The 19,776-nt window shown below is 41.9% G+C and overlaps 2 protein-coding genes across 4 annotated transcripts in view; both read left to right on the plus strand.

Moving 5' to 3' along the window:
* The window catches only part of NFXL1 (nuclear transcription factor, X-box binding like 1), a 79,206-nt gene extending 70,545 nt beyond the window's left edge, over positions 1-8,661 (plus strand). The window contains exons 21-23 of the mRNA XM_077757732.1: positions 3,758-3,844; positions 4,667-4,720; positions 7,531-8,661. Of these exons, the coding sequence (XP_077613858.1) occupies positions 3,758-3,844; positions 4,667-4,720; positions 7,531-7,704 (315 nt within the window). The 3' untranslated portion in view covers positions 7,705-8,661. The remainder of the gene's footprint in view (positions 1-3,757; positions 3,845-4,666; positions 4,721-7,530) is intronic.
* A 6,451-nt stretch (positions 8,662-15,112) lies between these two features.
* The window catches only part of CORIN (corin, serine peptidase), a 244,707-nt gene continuing 240,043 nt past the window's right edge, over positions 15,113-19,776 (plus strand). For all 3 annotated transcript variants that reach the window (XM_077757822.1, XM_077757821.1, XM_077757823.1), the window contains exon 1: positions 15,113-16,514. In XM_077757822.1, coding sequence (XP_077613948.1) covers positions 16,245-16,514 — 270 coding nt within the window. In that variant the 5' untranslated portion in view covers positions 15,113-16,244. The remainder of the gene's footprint in view (positions 16,515-19,776) is intronic.

The raw sequence follows: 19,776 nt of genomic DNA on the forward strand, positions 1-19,776 counted from the left end.
TTAACTGACTGAACCACCCAGGCACCCCTATTATTGTTTTTTATATTTATTTATTTTTGAGAGACAGAGACAGAGTACAATCAGGGGAGGGCAGAGAGAGACAGAGACACAGAATCCGAAGCAGGCTCCAGGTTCTGAGCTGTCAGCACAGAGCCTGATGTGGGGCTCGAAGTCATCAACCATGAGATCATGACCTGAGCTGAAGTTGGATGCTTAACTGACTGAGCCACCCAGGAGCCCCTGTATATATTATTTTTTCTTCGTTTGGCCTATCCTTGAAAGACAAGACTATGTTTATCACCAACCTCAGTCTAAAATGAAGAACTTAAGTGGGCTAAAACCCCCTCTAATAAAAGTCCATGCTATGAAGTGTTTTCACTAAAGCATATGTACTTCGCTCATAGGATTTGATGATCCCATATCTTAACTCTGATAAATTTAAACTAAAAATTAGTATCTGAGAGTATGGTGAGAAAGAAGAAATTGATAAAAATAGGTACACATGGAGCAAAAGTGATACCTGAAAGAAAGAAAAGGTAGATAACACACCTACAGGGGCAAATTCTAAGACTATTTAAAATAAGGACCCCTTACTTTATTACAGAGTAATTCACAAATCCATTGTAGGATTGATGTCATATCATCAGGAAAGGGGAGATTAGTTTTTTGTTGTTTCATTAAGGAGGTCTTGAAGTGCAACCTAAGTGCAAATATAAGCTTCAGACCAATTTTCAAAAATGAAAAATTTTTTATTTCGAGAGAGACAAGAGACATTGCAAGCAGGGGAGGGGCAGAGAGAGAGGGAATCCCAAGCAGGCTCTGTGCTGTCAGTGCAGAGCCAGACACGGGGCTTGAACTCACAAAACTGTGAGATCATGACCTGAGCTGAAACCAAGAGTCAGACACTCAACCAAGTGAACCACCCAGGTGCCTTACCAAAATTTTAAAACTTTAAAGAAAGATTAAATCGTTGAGAGGAGAATTTGTAGCTTTCCAGATAATTCTCTAGAACTGCATGAGTTGGTAGCCATTGGCCACATATGGCTATTTATTTGAATATTTTTTAGCTTTATTGATGCAAATTGACAACAATTATGTGTATTTAAAGTATACACATGATGATTGTCCATACACATACACTGTGAAATGATTACAGCAATCAAGCTAATTAACATTTACCTCACAGTTACCATGTCTTTGTGGTGAGAACACTTACATAACACATGTAAAGTATATAATGTAGTAGTTTTATTTTTAAGGCCTTATTTCTTTATGAAAGATACTTGACAGAAAGTGACGAGATGGAAAAATAAAAGATGTTTGTGATACGTACAACTGCCAAAGAATTGTCTTAAATCAATAAGAAAATAGACACAAAATCAAAATGGAAAAATGGACAAAATTTGTGAAGAAGCCTTTCACAGGAAGAAAACATGAATGTCAAATGAGCATTTTGAAATATACTCAACCTGATTAATAGAGAAATGAAATGTAATCTTGTTCATAGCTACTAGATTTGCAAAACCTGAAGCCTATTAATATCAAGTGTTGCAGAGACTGTGACTCAGTAGGACAGCTTAATAATATACTGTTGTGTTAGTGCTAACACATTGGAAAAATATTCGGCATTATCATATGATACAGATAATGTCATTTAAAGTGAATTTTCTAGATAAACTTCTACACCAGAGATGTACAAAAATATCTCTAGCAGCATAATTTATTATAACAGTAATTGAGAACAACTCAAATGTCAATTAAAGGTAGAATTGGGGGGAAAAAAACCACACACATTGATGGATTATGTCAAAGGGGCACAAAAACAAAAAACCAGTTAATTGAAAAAGCTCCTAGTGGCCAAAGCTGAAACAATCAGAGGAACAAAATAAATTAATCAATGAAGCAATATTTCATTACAACCCAAAGTTAGATTCAATAGCGATAAAGGTTTTCCACATTGTGAATACACTAACTGCCACTGAATTGTTCACTTCAATGTGGTTAATTTTATGTTCATGTGAATTTCATCTCAAACAACAGTGGCAATTAGCAGCAGGATTAACAGCATCCCTGAAGAGGGGACGCCTGGGTGGCTTAGTCGGTTAAGTGTCTGACTTTTGCTTAGGTCATGATCTCGCGGTTTGTGGGTTCGAGCCCCACGTCGGGCTCTGTGCTGACTGCCTGCTCAGAGCCTGGAGCCTGTTTCAGAGTCTGCGACTCCCTCTCTCTCTGACCCTCCCCTGCTCATACTGTCTCTCTCTCTCTCTCTCCTAGAAATAAATAAAACATTAAAAAAAAAAAAACAGCAACCCTGAAGAGCACAATAATAATAAAGTCAACAGGGTAGCATGACATCACTCCATATTCTTCCCTAACAGTCTCTGTTTCCTTAGATTTCTACATTAAAAAATTCCATGGTGAGAAATACTGGATTTACATGGTAGAGAAATAAGAGTACAGAGCACTGATATTTAGAGATTTGCTCTATAAGGTGTACACTCTCCCAAAAGTGTAGCTGGGGTCATATCAACTCAGAGCATAACACAGTATTAGTAACTATAGCTACCATATTGCGTATTAGGTTCTTTAGAACTTACTCATCTTTTCGCTGAGAATTTGTAGCCAATGACCAATTTCTCCACATTTCTCGTCCCTAGCCCCTAGCAATTTCCATTCTCTTCCCACCTTTTCTAAGTTCTAATTTTTTAGATTCCACATATAAATAAGATCATATAATATTTGTCTATATCTGATTTACTTAGCATGATTGTCTCCATGTTCATCCATGTTCTCTAAATAACAGGATTTCCTTTTTTATGGTTGAATAGTACTCCATTATAGGTAGGTAGGCAGATCACATTTTTTTCATCCATTTTTCCATCGATGGTTACCAAATCTTGGCTGTTGTGAATAATGATGCAATGAATATTGGAGCACAGATATCTCAGATACTATTTTCATTTCTTGTATATTTAGAAGTAAGACTGCTAGAACCTATACTACATCTCTTTTAAGGTTTTCATACTGGCTATACCAATTTACATTCTCACCAACACTGGACAGGTTTCTTTTCTTTCTATATTCTTGCTGAGACTTGTTATTTATTGGCATTTCAATTATAGTTAATCTAACAGTTGTGAGTTGATTATATCATTGTGGTTTAGATTTACATTTCCCTGGAGATTAATGATGTTGAGCACATTTGCATATACCTGTTGGCACATACGGGTATTTAAAATTTGAATTTTAATGAATTAAATTAAATAATCGTAAGCCTTCAGTTCTTCAATTTCACTAGACACATTTTGAATTTTCATTAGCCATATGTAGTTAGGGTTACTCTCTTGGGTTGTGCAGATTTAGGACGTTTTCATGATCTCAGAAAGCGGTGTTGCATGGAACTACTCTAGAGCATTTATCCCCTGGAAGCTTTGTAATATAACAAAACACAATAAAAATAAAAGAATAAAAATGAAATTGAAGCTAAGTTCATAGTGGCTCTAGTAAATAATTATTATATGGATGCTTTCAATTTTATAGTATTTACTTTTTTCAGTTATGAGGAAATACAGGAATAATCACTCTTTGAATAAGACATTTAATGCTTGTAACCATATCATCATTAAATATTCATGAATATGACTCTTAATGTGCATAACCGTAAGCTGTTAGAGAAACTTTGTTTTTTTATGACATACAGTTAGGACTTTGAGGGAAATGTCTTTTAAAATCAAATTTTTAAAAATATTATTTGTAGGAATTGCAGTGTAACAAAGTACGTGAAAATCAGATTTCAATAGAATGTGACACAACGTGCAAGGAAATGAAACGGAAAGCGTCTGAGGTAATGCTACATTCAACGTCATTTTCAATTTGCTAACTAATGGCCTTTTCATATTTATTTTGGGCATTACTTTATGTGCTAATGACAAACAAATCTCATCTTTTTGACTTCTGTAATAAAAGCCTAGTTTCATAGGCCTTTTTTGAACCCCCAGGTGTGTTCTTTATTGTCCAGTGTGTACTGGATTTTTCTGTACCAGTTAGTGTATGTGCTCTGGAATGGGACATAGTTGTTCATTTTAATGTTAAGATAAGCCTCCTGGAAGCTAGGTTAAAATAATACAAAATCAGATTTTGGAATTCTTGGCTGTTCGGGTTACTTCTAGTGTCACCATTTTCCTCCATTAATGCAGTCAATGAAAAATTCTTGATTTTGTTTGATACTAAAGATTCCCTTCCAGATAGAACATTTGTGGAAAATGGTCAATTTCACCTCTGGAAAAAGAGTGGTATTTAATAATAACTTATTATAGGCTTAGTATGATAGCTCAAGAGAAAACAAATCAGCTTTAAAAATATTTCATTTTGCAATTTTGTAAGTAACTCTTTGAATTGTGATCTAATAATAGTCTATCATAGTTGTTAAGCTGAAATGTTTATATAATGTCTGACACCATCCCTCCCATCCCCTCCCCTTCCAGGCCCTTAAACAGAACCTTGGTAATGCTTATCAGTATAACCATTACATGTCTTTAAGTAATTTTCAGTATAAAGTTACTAAAAGTTGTTACCGGTTAGTGGATCCTGGGTGGGAAGATGTTAAAATTCTGAATAAAATTTGATGGTTACAATGGTAATATACTTTTAAATGTCTATAAAACAGATAAAAGAAGCAGAGGCCAAAGCTGCTCTTGAAGAGGAAAAACGAAGGCAACAGGTAACTAAACAAAATACCTAAATTTATGTCTCTTTGTATTGTTGTTAGCTTTTATAGAAACACAAGGTATATTCCACATACAAACTAGGGGCTAGTTTACTGTTTTCTGGACTGAAAATAATATAGTTCCTACAAAACAAAAATTAGCCATTCATTCACTTCAGTCCAGCTATCCTGAGCCTCTCAAGAAGCGTGAAATGTTGCATATTCCCAGATATTTTGCATATTCCCAAATTTACTTCCTTGCCAAGCTCATCGATTCTCCAGTGATAAGAATTTTAATTCCCCTTTAGGTTGGTGGGTGGGGGTTGGAGTGTGGCAGCATCCTTTTTTTTTTTTTTTAATTAAAAAAAATTTTTAGGGGCACCTGGGTAGCTCGGTCGGTTAAGCATCCAAATTCAACTCAGGTCATGATCTCACGGTTTGTGAGTTTGAGCCCCGCATCCGGCTCTGTGTTGATAGCTCAGAGCCTGGAGCCTGCTTTGGATTCTGTCTCCCTCTCTCTCTTCCCCTCCCTGACTCACACTCTGTCTCTCCTCTCTCTCTCAAAAATAATAATTTTTTAAATATTTATTTTTTGAGAGTGAGAGAGAGAGTGTGCGCACGTGTGTGCGTGCTCCAGCTGGGGAGGGGCAATGAGATAAGGGGACAGAGGATCCTAAGCAGGCTCTGCACTGACAGCAGCAAACCCAATGTGGGGCTCGAACCCATGAACCGTGCGATCATGACCTGAGCCAAAGTAGGACATTTACCTGACCGAGCCCCCCAGGCTCCTCTGGCAGCATCCATTTTAAATCACCTCTTGGAGCTCTTCACTTACCTAAACCTGTTTGAGTTCTATTTTACGGAGTTGTAAATTGTCTGTAAAAATGAGTTGTTTACTAACCAATGCATTTATTTTAATAATACATTCCTTATTTCCTCTTTGTATTCATAAATGCAGGATTATTATCTGCTTTTTGTTCGATAGCAGATAACAACTACACTCCTGATATCCCATTTGCCCAAATACTATATTGATTGTGTACTCCAAAGAGGGACTTAACTTTCTAATAGTGACATATAATTATTTGCCAGTTTGCACTTTGAGATGCTTTATACTTAGCAAAAACGGTATGTTATATGCAAACTGCTGCCTTTTGAATGAGGAAATTGAAATTTATACGGCTGGAAGGGAGGGCATTGGAAACAGTTTAGGTAGCAAATAAAGGGGCTAAAATGACCTCTGATGTTAATGGGTTCTATAAAGTTGGTTTGCCTAATATTCCAAAATAAGTTATGAAAGCTCTTAACATAAAACATGGATTGACTAGAATCCTGGAAGGTTAACTTATTAGGAATAGTTTAGGGTGAGTCTTCTTCCCCTTTTTAGAAACCATTGTGGATGGAGATTGTAAATATATTCCCTATGTACTGACCCGTTCAACAGAGTGTATAGAACATCATTTAAATTCTGCATGATGACTGTGGGTTGTCATTAAAGCATCAGTTATTTTACTGTGTCAGTTATCAAGTTTGGCTGCTTTTACTGTGTATTGATCTTGTTCTCTACTTCAACCACCACGAAAATATTCTGACATTTTGATTCATTGAAGAATGCTACTCTGTGTTAAATTAAGTACAGGAGTAGGCCATCTTCAAATGTGGTTTACAGGTAAAGTAACAGATGTGTTAACTGAAGTTTGTACACTTGACTCTCGAACAGCACATGTTTAAGCTGCAAGGGCGCGCCTATATGTGGCTTCTTTTCGATAGCTACAGCACCGGACTGTAAATGTATTTTCTCTTCCTTATGATTTTGTTAGTAACATTTTAGTTTCTCTAGCTTACTTTATTGTAAGAATACAGTATATAATACAACATACAAAATCTGTGTTCATCAACTGTTATCAGTTAGGCTTCCGGTCAACATAAGGCTATTAGTAGTTAAGTTTTGGGGGAGTCAAGAGTTACATGTGAATTTTTGACTGTTGGTGGGGTCAGCACCCTGACCTCTGCATTATTTAAAGGTTAACTTGTATTTCTTTTAGTTAAATAAACAATTATAGAATCTTGCATGGCTATTACATATATATTTTAGTTAAGGACTACCGTGTTGTAGTTACAACGCACTGTGGTATTATGTTACATTATAATTTATAAAGTTAACAGTAGAATAAAAATCGACATTATTTTATGAGTATCATCCAGTTATCCTTGTTTTAGAACCAATTTTTATATTCTGCTTTCTAGAATAGTCATTTTTACCTAAAGCATGAGTCATTTTTTCCCCTGAAGAATTTCTACTCTGTTTTTAAATGTATTTGATAAAGAGAAAAATCAATTCCTGGCAGTTTTTTTCCTCTACTCACTTGAATTTCCTTCATAGAAACCATTAATGTTTATTCCCAGCATTGTAAAAAGCTAGAATTACAGGTATTTTTATTCTCACTGGGCATCTCTTATCACTTGCTAGAAGGTGTTATAGAAACCCAGTAGGTTAATGCTGTTGAAGTATAAAACTAATGTCTATATTTAGGACACCCTTATTTAATCAGATGTTTCTGTATTTGTGCCAAAGTCAGGCCTGCCATCTGAACTGATCTCTTCTATTACTCCCATTTCCCTTTTTGCTCACTGAACTTCTGAATTTGCTGAATACAATCTGTAGCAGAGAGGTTTTTTTTTTTAAATCAAATCAATATATTTATTATATACCATTACTATTAAAACATTTCACAAATTGGTTTATTTTCATCTAAGTGGAAAATTTCAAATCAGCATATGTATTGAATTTAATAAAAATGATACTGTTTTGGTTTTTGATCTAGGCTGAGCTGGAGGCGTTTGAAAACAGACTGAAAGGTCGTCGGAAGAAGAACAGGAGAAGAGATGAAGTGGCAGTGGAGCTGACGCTGTGGCAGAAATACAAATATTATCTCCTTCCAGCCTGTGCACTTGTGGCTCTAGTGTGTGCGTGGTACATAGCCCACGACGTGGCCTAAAAAGTTCTGATCTGTTAATATGCCTCAGATTGGATCTGGAGAAGCTAAATCTGGAACATTAGGAAGTGTATACTGTAGGACGTACATATTCACGTTCATCTCTGTGTTCCCTTCCAGCTCTTGACAGAAGGACAGAATGTTAAGCTTTATCCTAATTAGCGTACTAGAAGTGGGAGCGTGACATTGTTTAATCGTAAAAGCATGACTGAAACTGTGCAGTCGTTCATAAGTCATAGCCGGTGGCTGGGTAACATGTCAGTTGTTCAGTGTGCTTCTTTGTGTTAACACAGTTGTTTCATTTACTAGTTCAAATCAACTTTCTTTTCTTTACTTTTTGCAAAATTAAGATGAAACTGAGCTGTATGTGCAGTAAAAGGAATATTTCACAATGTTTGGTTACTTATTAAAAGGTACTTTTCTTGATCATGTAACTTTGTACTTAAAAAAAATTATTCTCTAAAAGACCTCTTAAATTGTAACATGAAACTATAATTAGATATAATTAGATTCCAGAAATTGGTTTTATTAGGGAGGAATTTTTATCGGTTACTGAAATACGTTTTTATGTAGTGGGTTTTCTCAGGGGAAAATATAATTGTTTTTTAAAAATGTCAGGCTGGATTTCTCACATGTGGCTATTTCTTGTGTAAGAAGCACTTAACTGAAGTTTGGCATGTTTTGCAAAACTTGTATGTGTCTTCTCAAAGTAACAATAAAAGAAAAACTGCTATTTATGAGCAATTGGTTGAGCACAGGGCTTTAGGAGCTTTCTATACTTATTCTCATTTCTTCTTACCGCATCCTATAAATAGATTTCAGCTGGAAATAATCCGTTCTTATGAAAACAAGCTGATAGAGAAATAGCAGTAAGCCAAATCTGTTTGATTGTGATTTTAAACGGTTTTGCTATTTAATTTTTGTATGATTAATGTTTTCATTAAAATTTTTCATACCAAATTTGTAACCTAGAATATTTACTATAATCTAAAAGATTCAGGGGCCAATCATTTTAGGCCAGGTATCAGTATCAATGTATAAAAGCTCTAATACTGGATGCAAAACGCAGTTAATTGGTAGATACTAAAAAGTGGAGAAGTAGGTTTTAAACAGAAGTACAAAGAAGGATTTTTTAAACTTTGCTGACTTTAAATTAAAAAATTTTTAATGTTCTATGCATTCGTCCAGTGTTAGCTACTGTCTGAAATGAAAGGGCAGTCATTCTTTTCGTTATGGCATTTGTGTTTTGACCTTAGTTTTTGGGTTTTGTTTTTTTTGTTTTTTACCTTTCTCCATGTTAGAGTAACTGGGTTGGTGTTTCAGAAGCTCTAAATTAGAGCTGCTACACTTTCGTCATTTCTTTACTCCAAAAGATGAATATTAAAGACTGAACAAGTAGGTGTCTGTCTGGGAAGCTATTTTCAGGTATCTCAGAATCTTGGCCTAATAAACAAGCCTACAGCCTATTTCCCATCTGTTTGTTGGGCTTCCGTTCTTGCCAGTTTTCTTTCTCATTTGTTGGGAAGAATTTAGTGAGCGGAGGAATGAGACTGATTGAATTAATAATAATTAAGCTTTTTACTCTTGTGTATTTGCCTGGCTAGTAGTTCAGATTATCCAAAGTCACACACTATTATTTATTCAGTCAACAGATGTGTTTCCTGTGTGATAGGTACTTTATAGGTACTGGAGATGAGAGTGATCCTTTCTCTTAAGGAGCTGCTAAGGAGTGGAAGGGGGCAAGAAGGAAATAGATGCACAATAAAAAAAATCCTTTAATGTGTGATAGGTGGTATTACCAAATGGAAAGTCATGAAAATGGGGGTAAGTGGGCCCTAGCTGTTTTATTCTGGGAAAGCCCCCCTGAGATGTGCCTGTATGGGGACATCTGAGCTGTGTCCTGAGTGACCTCCATTGAAGATATGAGGGAAAAATCCATAAACGAGGGAAAGTAGCAAGTACCAAGTCCGCGAACCCCGTGGGCCATGGTGAGGTATTGGGGTTGATCCCAGTGGCAGTGGGCAGTATTGGAATCCTGTAAGTGGGGAATAGTTGCTCTTCTTGTTACGATGATTTGCCGGCTGCTGGTGGAGAAAAAACTGGAAGGGAGCAAGGGAGGGAGATGGGCGGGGAGGCAGCCCAGATGCTGGAGGTGCTGCTGATGCCTCGCCCCAGTTCCCATCGCCCTTGAATGAGTGGAAACCGCTGCTTGATAAGGGGAAGGGGAATGAATGAGACAGGATAGATCTTTAAGGTCAACATGAAGTTCACTTTGGCCTAAATACTTCTTTGGAAGGAAATAAAGCAGTACATATTGCCTTTTTTTGCTTCAATCTGAAGCAGAGAAGGAATGGAAGAGTTATCAAATAGCCACTAGGAATGACATAAATAAAATTGTGAATGTCATGTCCTTACCTTTTTTACTTCCTTTGTGTCATTGTAGAAGTCTATTAGCTTACTATTTGAAATTTGTGGAAAATTTATATTGAAATTTTAGTTTTTCAGCTTAAACTCTTAGGAGTGTTCAGAACCTAGTCTTTGCATTTCAGTTACTTTAGTCAAGTCCAAATTAAATTCAAATGTCAAATAAATTAGTATAATCTTTGCTGAAATTGCTAGAGGAACTTGGTTGGAGCAAAACATTGAAAACATTTGCTTTTTGCAAAGAAGTCTGATGCTTGAACTTCATGTCTATGAATGTTAAAAATTTTATTTATTTACTTATTTATTAATTAAATGGTTTTTTTTTTTGAGAGAGAGAGAGAGAAGCAGACTCCACAATGCCAGTGCAGAGCCTGATGCGGGGCTTAAATTCATGTCAAGAACATGACCTGGCCTGAGCCAAAACCAAGACGGGATGCTTAACCAACTCAGCCATTCAGGTGCCCCTACTTAATTGATTTTTTAAATGTTTTTCATTTATTTTGAGAAAGAATGAGAGTGCATGAGCAGGGAAGGGGCAGAGAGAGAGAGGGAGAGAATCCCAAGCAGGCTCTGGACTGTCAGCACAGAACCCGACATGGGGCGCCACCTGGAGTCCGTCTTATGACCTGAGCTGACATCAAGACATGGATGCTTAACTGACTGGTGCCCCGATTTGTGTTAAAAATTTAAACACAGGTACGTATCTGAGGTAGTGTTTCAAGATGACGCAAAGCTTTTTTGACTCTTCATGTTATTTCAGATGACCCAGGGGGCTCCTCGTGGTGTTACCTTTGCCCATCCTTGGATGTTAGTTAAGTTAGTTGAAGCTCTGGAGCCAGAACTGATAGAGGGCAGCTTTTTCTCCTCTCTGGTCTTTGGAAGTTGTCCTCAGTATTGAGTGGCAGTGATTAGACCACCATAAGCCTTGGGGCTTAGAGTCTGCTTTTAAGTTGGTGAGCTTCATAGAGGGAAGAAACACCCCCTAAAAGAGATGGGAATTTGGGAGAGGGAGCTTCGAACCCCTCAGCGGACGAGACACTAGGCATCCACCCGGAAGGCCATTTTCGGGTATTGCGGAATCTTGTTGGTCTACTGGGGAAGTTTAAGTCTCTTATTTGCTGAGCTTCTCTTATTTCTGTTTCAGTTAATGTGGGGACGTGTATTTATGTGGCACCGTGAAGAGTTATCCACATGCAGCCTGAAATTCCCCAGTCCAGATTCGTTTGAGTTAAAACACTTTCAGAGAGACATTCCCTTTTCACCGTCATCTGGCCGTCCTCTACCTTACAATACTTTTTCCTCATAGCACCAAACAGTACCTGTCATTGTATCATGCATTTGTTTGTTGTCTCATCTGCTTCACTAGAACATAAGCTACACGAGGGCAGGAGTGCAGTTTTGTTTACGGCTGTACCCCCAGAGTGGGCACGCCTCGCCACAGAGTAGATGCTGGTGTTCACTTTCTAGGGCTGCCATAGCAAATGACCACAAACACAGTAGCTTGAAATGATGGAAACTTATTCTCGCACAGTTCAGGAGTCCATAAGTCCAGAGTCAAAGTGACAATGTGATTGGTTGCTCCTGGAGACTGAAAACTATTCCATGCCTCTCTCATAGCTTCTGATTGTGGGCGTCAGTCCTTGCCTTGGCTTGGCTTGTAGACATCACGAGTCTCGCCTCCATCTTCACATGACCTTCTTCTCTGGGTCTGTGCCCTCTTCTGTCTCCTCTGTATATTTAAGGTCCACTCAGCCGATATAATCTCATTTTAATTAACTACATCTCAAAAGACTCTATTTCCAAATGTGGAGGGTGACATAGCCTCCAAGTGGACATTGGTTCCGGGAGGGACACTCTTCAGCCCACTACAACACTTATTATTTAACTTCTGTAAGCCTCAATTTCCTTTTGTAAAGTAGCGACAGTAAGCATTAGCTATTATTATGTGTCTGCAACTCTTTTAAAGCGGTTTACATTTTAAAAATTGCCACGACAGCCTATGTAGTCTCCTTTTACAGCAAAGGAAAGTAGGTTTGTTTCAAGAATTAAAAACAAAAGTGACATATCACTTTGTGAAGTACTTGCCACACAGTGCTTAGAAAATCTTAGCTACTCACCTGGGTGGCTCAGTCAGTTAAGCGTCTGACTGGCTCAGGTCATGGTCTCAGGGTTCATGGGTTCTAGCCCTGCCTCAGGCTCTGTGCTGACAGCTCGGAGCCAGGAGCCTGCTTTGGGTTCCGTGTCTCCCTCTCTCTGCTCCTCCCTGGCTCGTACTCGGTCTCTCTCAAAATTAAACATTAAAAAAAATTTTAAAATAGCTATAATAATAAAGGTAAGTGTGACTTAATCTCATAACTTCAAGACCTCTGTTGCAAATGGATTCACCAGTCGGAGGAAAGAAAAATCTATTGGGAACTGAGGCACCTCAGTTTTTGCTCATGTGGGCACTGTCACTGAGGGGGGCACTATCTCTCTGAAGACCAGGCAGGATGCTGCCCAAAGGTAGAAGCATTTGGACAATTTGCAGGAAGAGGTCCCGTGGTGGGGAAACGGCACTAGGTGGTGCGAGGGCGCTAAAAATAAAGTTCCTTTGGAATTTTTTTTTTCTGGGCCAGTTCTTACTATCTTCTTCCCAAATGACTGCTCTGCTATAGTAGAGGAGGGGACTGATGTCCTAGTAACAATACGTACAGCAAAGCAGAATGTCTGCCCATGCCACTTCTGGCATATGCACAATATTTCAGTGAGCAGGTAAGGGTATGCTGATTTCTTCTTTAAACAAACTCTCCCTTCCCTGCAACAGGGAAATTTCCAGTTCACCTCTTTCTTGCTCTTTAATATTTGTAAAAAGTCTTTGCTACTTTAGATCTCAGCCCAAAACACCACATTCTACATCCCCTAAAGCCAGTCCCACATTATTTTCAAGTGTTTTTCCAGAACATATTTTGAGTGTCTTTAATGCATCTCTTTTACTAGACAGTTCTGTGAGGGCAGGAGCTATTGTTCACTCGGAGGCCAGCAAATCCTAAATGAGTATTAGCTGAATGAATAGCTACATGGATGATTTGGGGGTTAGTGTATCTATCGTAGCCACTGCTTGCCTATTATGGTCCCGGGATGCCGACTGCGGCTTTAAAATATCTCTGTCTTGTTCTCAAATTGCTTTCATTGGTAGTACTAAGCACTAAACAGGTCTGCAATATATGTGACCAAAGTTTCATCTGTAAAATTACCCTTTCCCCAGAGACATTCTTTTTTTTTTTTTAAGTGTTTTATTTATTTCTAGGAGAGAGAGAGAGAGAGACAGCGTGAGCAGGGGAGGGCCAGAGAGAGAGGGAGTCACAGACTGAAACAGGCTCCAGGCTCCGAGCTGGCAGTCAGCACAGAGCCCGACGCGGGGCTCGAACCCACGAACCGCGAGATCATGACCCGAGCGAAAGTCGGACGCTTAACCAACTAAGCCACCCGGGCGCCCCTCCCCAGAGACATTCTTAGTATGTTTAAGCTGACCTTTCCATAAACCATTTTAGGGTTTGTTTTGTTTTTTTTTCCTTTGAAATGATCTAATTAGTTGAATATATACTAGAAATGCTAGATAATAAAAATTTCCAAAGACTAGAAATGTTTCTTTTATAAAATTAAAGTATTGTAAGAAACTAGCTGATGGTTGCTAAGTTGAAAAACAAATGTGGCAAATTGTTAAAAAGGAGGAACTCGGGGCATTGACGATTACTGCAGGCCCTCTGCATATTCAAAGTACTTCAGGTGTTATGAGGCTTCTCACATTTTTGTGATTTCTTACATTATAAGCCCTTCTTACAAAGTACATAAAAATAGATGTTTACTGTCACGCCAACAATACCTCAAGTAGTCACTCTGGTGCCATTGGTAATAGAACTGATTGGGTTTTTGTTTGTTTTTTTTTCTGGAAAGAAATTTAAAGACTTCTTATTTTATACCAGCAATGCAAGCAGTGTTAGTTCTCAGAACATAGTATAGTAGTGGAAGAGAGAGGGATACCAGCTACCTCAAATCCATGGAGTTAGCTGCTTTAATTTCACACTTCCTGCAGCACCTCCACCAGAGGGCAGAAAGTGGAAGAGAAAGGTGACACAAAGGCATACTAGCCTTCAGAATGCCTGTAGGACCCTCGAGGACTGAATCCAAACCTCCTTTTGCAAACTGAGTTAACCTGGCTCAGAAAGGCCACGTGATTTGCTCAAGGGAGAGCAGGCTGAAGAATCCCCTAGGGTCCTCGTTTTCTGACTGGTGTCCATACAGTGATGACTTCTGACGCGGCAGGATTTTAATAAGAACACAGTCCTGAAGTTACACTGCCTCCGGGGCATCCCAGCTCAGGACTTGTCCAGCTGTGTAACCTTAGACTGGCTACTTGAGCTCCCTAAATCTTTCTCCTCTCTAAAATAAACCATAATAGTACCTACCCCATAAAGTGGCTGATAGACCCAAAAGAGGGAATGCGTGTACAGTGCTTAACACAAAGCTTGCCTCGGATACTAAGAGCTTAATTTTTGTGGATTATGATAAACTTGTCAGACACTGGATTTCAAATCTGATGTTTGGAACCCTGATCAAGTCAGCATTTCAACTTTTTTACTATATATATATGTATATACATATATATTTACCTTTTCATTTCATTTCAGAAACAAAATACTGATTCCCCCCAGTTGTGCAAATGTAGACAGTTTCCCCCAGCAATAATATTCAAGGAACAGGTGCCTCGTGCATACTTTGTGCATACTTTGTTGACTATGCGTGGCCTCCACCAGAAAAATGGAGACGGATTTGTTCAATGACCTCATGAATCATTTTTGACATTTTCACTTGACCCAAGTTGGATACAAACTCATTTTTAAGAAAAATGCAGTGTAGTCTCCCTGCCCCCCAAACCCCCAGACATTTGACAACTCGTCTTGGGCTTCAAATGATAAAGTGACTTAACCCTCGTGACTGCCCGCAGCGCCCTCCTTGACGCTGTCTGGAGAGGAGCAGAGGCTTGCCACTGACGCAAACGCCGAGTTGCTGGACGGCGCAGTGGCAGCCTGCGGATGCCCTTCCTAGGAAGTTGCCAACCGGGCTTATTAGGGAAGCAGCCCCAGGTGCTCCCACAGCCCCGCCAACCTCAGCAAAGTCTCAGGCAGTTTTGCAAAAGCAGTTTCTTCACGAAACATGTAACAGAAGGCAGGTTTCTATTTGTCTAATGCAAATAATGCTCGCCTTCAAAACCTTAACTCTCTTCTAGAGAAAACAAAGTTGGCCTTTTATTGCCAGTGCTTGCAGTTATTTTGATTTTTACTTGGCTAAGCTCTGGCTAAAAGAAAATGGTCTAGGATGTGATAAGGAGATTTGGGGGAGCCGAGAAGTAACTCTTTGGCTCCCAACTACTCTGTCTCCCACAGCCGAAACTTTCGGGTCTTCTTTTCTTGCAGTCCTCGCCGGGGTGTAAGTTTGGGGGTGGGGGGGGGAGAACCATCAGTCCGCTTGGCCTTCCCTCTGCCCCTAAAGAGTAACTTCTTTGAATGCAAAAGAGGTGGGGTTGCGGTGGATCTGTCCTTAAGGGCTCGGATGGGTGGGACCCGCCCGGAGACAGCAGTGAGGGGAGGGAGTGGTCCGCGGGTGGGATCTGTGGAGCAGACAAAATGTGGGGCCCCTGTCCCTTGAAGTTCAACTTGTCTCTTCCTGAGTGAGGAGCAAGGCGTCCGTAGTACGTCTCCCCCACCCCCAACCCCCAAAGGGGCACAAAGGGGAAAGAAAAGCGACCTGGATAAGAGTGAGCAGAGGAAAAAGCGAGACATGTTCTCCAGGAAACAGTCCCCAGCCCTGGCTCGGGAAGAGCGCTACCGCCCAGCGCGGGGTCCGGAGCAGGTAAGATCCACGAATTGCGCTTGCCCGCAAACAGGTCGGATGACCTCTCAGTCCAGATAAACTCAGGGTCAACCCCTCCTCCTCCTGCGTCCCCCCGCCCTCGATGGCCCCTTCCTCCCCTGCCGTCGGTGAGCTTCGGCTCGCCCGGCACGCCGTGGAACTCCCGGCAACCGGTCCTCGGGCGCACGGTCCCCCACGCGTCGCTCAGCGTCCGCGACCCTCGCAAGGTCATGAGCAGACTTTCCCTCAACGTGCGGATCGGGTCGGTCCGGAGACCCCGCTCTCCTGGGCAGGCGCGTCGGCACGTCTCCTGCGGAGTCCCTCCTCGGCCGGGCGTCCTGCACGCGGCGAGCGGACCAGGAGGCGCGCGGGCGCCTGGGGAGGCGGCAGCAGGCGCCGTCGGAACGAGCCCCTCGGGGATCCCCGGCTTCCTCTCCGCGCCAGTGTCGCGGTCGCCCCGGCCCCGGGAGCACCGCGCAGCAGCCCGGCCGGCCCCAGACGTAAGCCTGCTTTCCCTCTGCGCGCCCCTCGGTCTCGGTCCCTCGCGGAGCCCGAACTCGCGCTCGCCTCCTCCGCGACGCGCTGGTGCCCGGAGCTCGCTGGCGCCCTCTGAGCGGTGGCTCATCCCGGGAACTCCCGCGTCCCCTGCGCGCGAACTGTCCCTGGCGCAGATCCGCCTGACACGCCGTCCTCCGGGGGGCGCAGGCTCCGAGCTGCTCTGGGTTTGGCGCGCCCCCGCTCCCGTCTGGGGAAGGGACCGCGCTGCCCCCAGTTCGGGAGAGGAAAGGGAGGGAAGGGCATCACAGACGGTTCGCGCTGGCTGAGCCCCCGGGAACAGGGTCTGAAATGCCACCGCCCTTCTTTTTCGGGGTCTGGAGGGTCGCAGAACCCGCTCACTGCCGCGCGGTGCCGGCTGCACGGAGTTGGGGACCAGTGACCGCTCTCCGCGAGCGGGGACTGAGGGCTAGGCGGGCGGAAGGAAGGTGGTGCCGTGTCGGATCCTGTGGGGACTCCCGTGGCGGGCGCCCCCCTCCCGGTGCCGCCAGCTTGGGGCCGGTGGATGGCGGTGTCGGCGCTTTTAGCACCGCTGGTCGATCCCAGGCCGAGCCCCGGGCGCTCGGAGCTGCGAGCCCGACAGGAAAGCGGCCGGGCCGGGCATTCCCTGGGAAGCTGCCCTCGCAGTTCAGACGGTGGAGCTTTCCTCCCGCGGGGAACCTCCGAGAACAAAGCGTGGCAACGACTAATTCTCGTGTAACACTACGACGGCTTCTCTGTACACATTGGTAGTTTTCAGGGTTTTGTTTTTGTAGAGTAGTTTGCTGACGGAAACAAAACTCTGCGTAGGAATGCTGACTGCTACCAGAAAGGGAGCCAAGTTCAGGATTTACTTACGAAGTCGGGATCACGATCCAAGAACACACGCTTTAGCTGGAGGTGTTGAAATTAAAGATGCTGCAAAACATTAATTTTTGGCACACCCCGGAGAGCGTGAGAAGAATTGCATCCGTGCATCCCGTTTGCCCCATCAGTGTCTTGGGCATTACACTCTGCCTGGCCAAGCCGAAAATGGGGCTGCTTGGCGAGAGGACTACTGACCGGTGCAGAACACTAGATCCACAGGAAGCGCTCAGGCAGGCTCCAGACCTAACCTGTTCCACAAAATCTACTCAGGCTTGCAGTGCGCGCGCGCGCGCACACACACACACACACACGCTTTTGTGTTTTAGGTTGTTCAGGTGAGGGTGGGAATGGAAAAAAAATCATAAGAGTGAAAGGTGCTGTTAGGTGGTGTGTCCCAGAGAGAAGAGCATGGATTTTGGTGTCTAAGCTAAGTTCAAATCTCTGCTTTACCTTGAAAGCTACAAAGCCCTGGGCAAATCAGATACTCCTGTTAAACCATGATGTTCAACCTCCATCCAGCAACTGGGGATGATACTATTGGCCATTTATAAGACCACTGTGAGGGTTAAGGAAATAAGTGTGTCCTAGAAATACTATCCATGATAGTTGTACATTCTATGAAGTCTCCCTGACCTATTTTTACTTGCAGAGCTGGTCGCATCTCAGATCCAAGGAGTCTGTCAGGCTTTTCTGCACAGCCAGACTTCTGTGATTCTAAAGCTGTACTCCCCAGTAGTGGAGCTCCGGGTCACATGTTGTTATTTAATTGGTGTCATTATTTAAATTCATCAAAATTAAATCAAATTAAAAATTCCATTCTTCAGTCTCCCCAGACATTTTTCAAGTGCTCACTAATCAATCACATGTGACCCGTGGCTCCCATGTTGCTAGAACATGTCCTTCAATGTGGAATGTTCTCTCGAGCTCTCTTTTACTTGAGTGATAATTTAATGAGGCTCTTGGATGATACAGGTTTTCCGTTCAAAAGGCCTCCTTTTGCATCCTTTCTTCCCAAAGAGTGGTTTTGTAGAGCTAAATCGCTTGTGCGTTGTTGAGGTCTTTGACACGGTGAATTTGTTGAATGGTAAATGGCTAGATTCCTTTACAAATCAGCCAACAAGTGTGAATTAGCCACAGAGTCATTGGGCATTCCCCCCCTCACCCCCCCCTTGATGGTTTTTGCTAATGTATTCTCTTCCCTTCACAATGAGCTTTATGGCTGATGGTTTTCCTAGTTTTAGAGCAGAAACACTGACATAATAGAGGAAGGCTCTTTTCTCTCCCTTACACCCTCACATGTTGTACCATTTTTTACAAAAATGACAATACTAGAATACTAGGTTCAATGTTTGCATCACAGTTTACTGGGAGTGTTCGATTCATGTGGATTTGAAACTAATACCCCCAGCTCGTTCTGTCGGACCCCTTCCTGAACTTCCCACCATTTGACAGACTATACTTTACTTCTTCGTTTTGATTATTTTCTGGGTTCTCCTACTCTGAGATAGAAGCTCCACACAAGCAGAGATTTTTCTGTGTTTGTGTTCGTTGCTAGAGGAGTGTCTGGTACGTAGTTGGTGCTTATGAATTGTTTGTGGATAGAAGAGTGTACAGAGGTCTATTTGGAGCTAGCTAGGAGGACAGATAGATGCTCACTGGTTTCCAAGGGCTCTATAACAAATAACCACAAACTTGGTGGCTTAACACAACAGAAATTTATTCACATACTGTTTTGGAGGCTACATATCCAAAATCAAAATGTCAGCAGGGCCCTGTCCCTGGAAGCCCTTGAAGGTTCTGGGGAAGAATCCTTCCTCCCCTCTTCCCTAGCTTTTTGTGGCTGTTGGCCATCCTTGGCTCATAGTTGTATCACTCCAGGCTCCGCCTCCATAGTCCTTCTTCCCTGGGTCTCCATGTTCCTTCCTTCCTTCCTTCCTTCCTTCCTTCCTTCCTTCCTTCCTTCCATGTTTCATTTATTTCTGAGAGAGAGAGAGAGAGAGAAAGAGAGAGAGAGACAGCATGAGCAGGGGAGGGTCAGAGAGAGAGGGAGATACAGAATCTGAAACAGGCTCCAGGCTCTGAGCTAGCTGTCAGCCCAACAGAGCCCGACATGGGGCTCGAACCCACGAACCCTGAGATCATGACCTGAGCAAAGTTGGACGCTTAACCTACCGAGCCACCCAGGTGCCCCAGGTCTTTCCTCTTAATATAAGAACACTGGTTATATTTGGTTAAGGGCTAACCCTAATCCAGTATGACTTCACCCTAACTAACTACAAAGGCAAGACCCTATTTCTTTCTTTCTTTTTTCTTTTTTTCATATTCTTCTTTTTAATTATTTAAATCCAAGTTAGCTAACAT

The sequence above is a fragment of the Crocuta crocuta genome, unplaced genomic scaffold (genome assembly GCF_008692635.1).
Source record: "Crocuta crocuta isolate KB4526 unplaced genomic scaffold, BGI_CrCroc_1.0 scaffold282, whole genome shotgun sequence".
Classification (NCBI taxonomy): domain Eukaryota; kingdom Metazoa; phylum Chordata; class Mammalia; order Carnivora; family Hyaenidae; genus Crocuta; species Crocuta crocuta.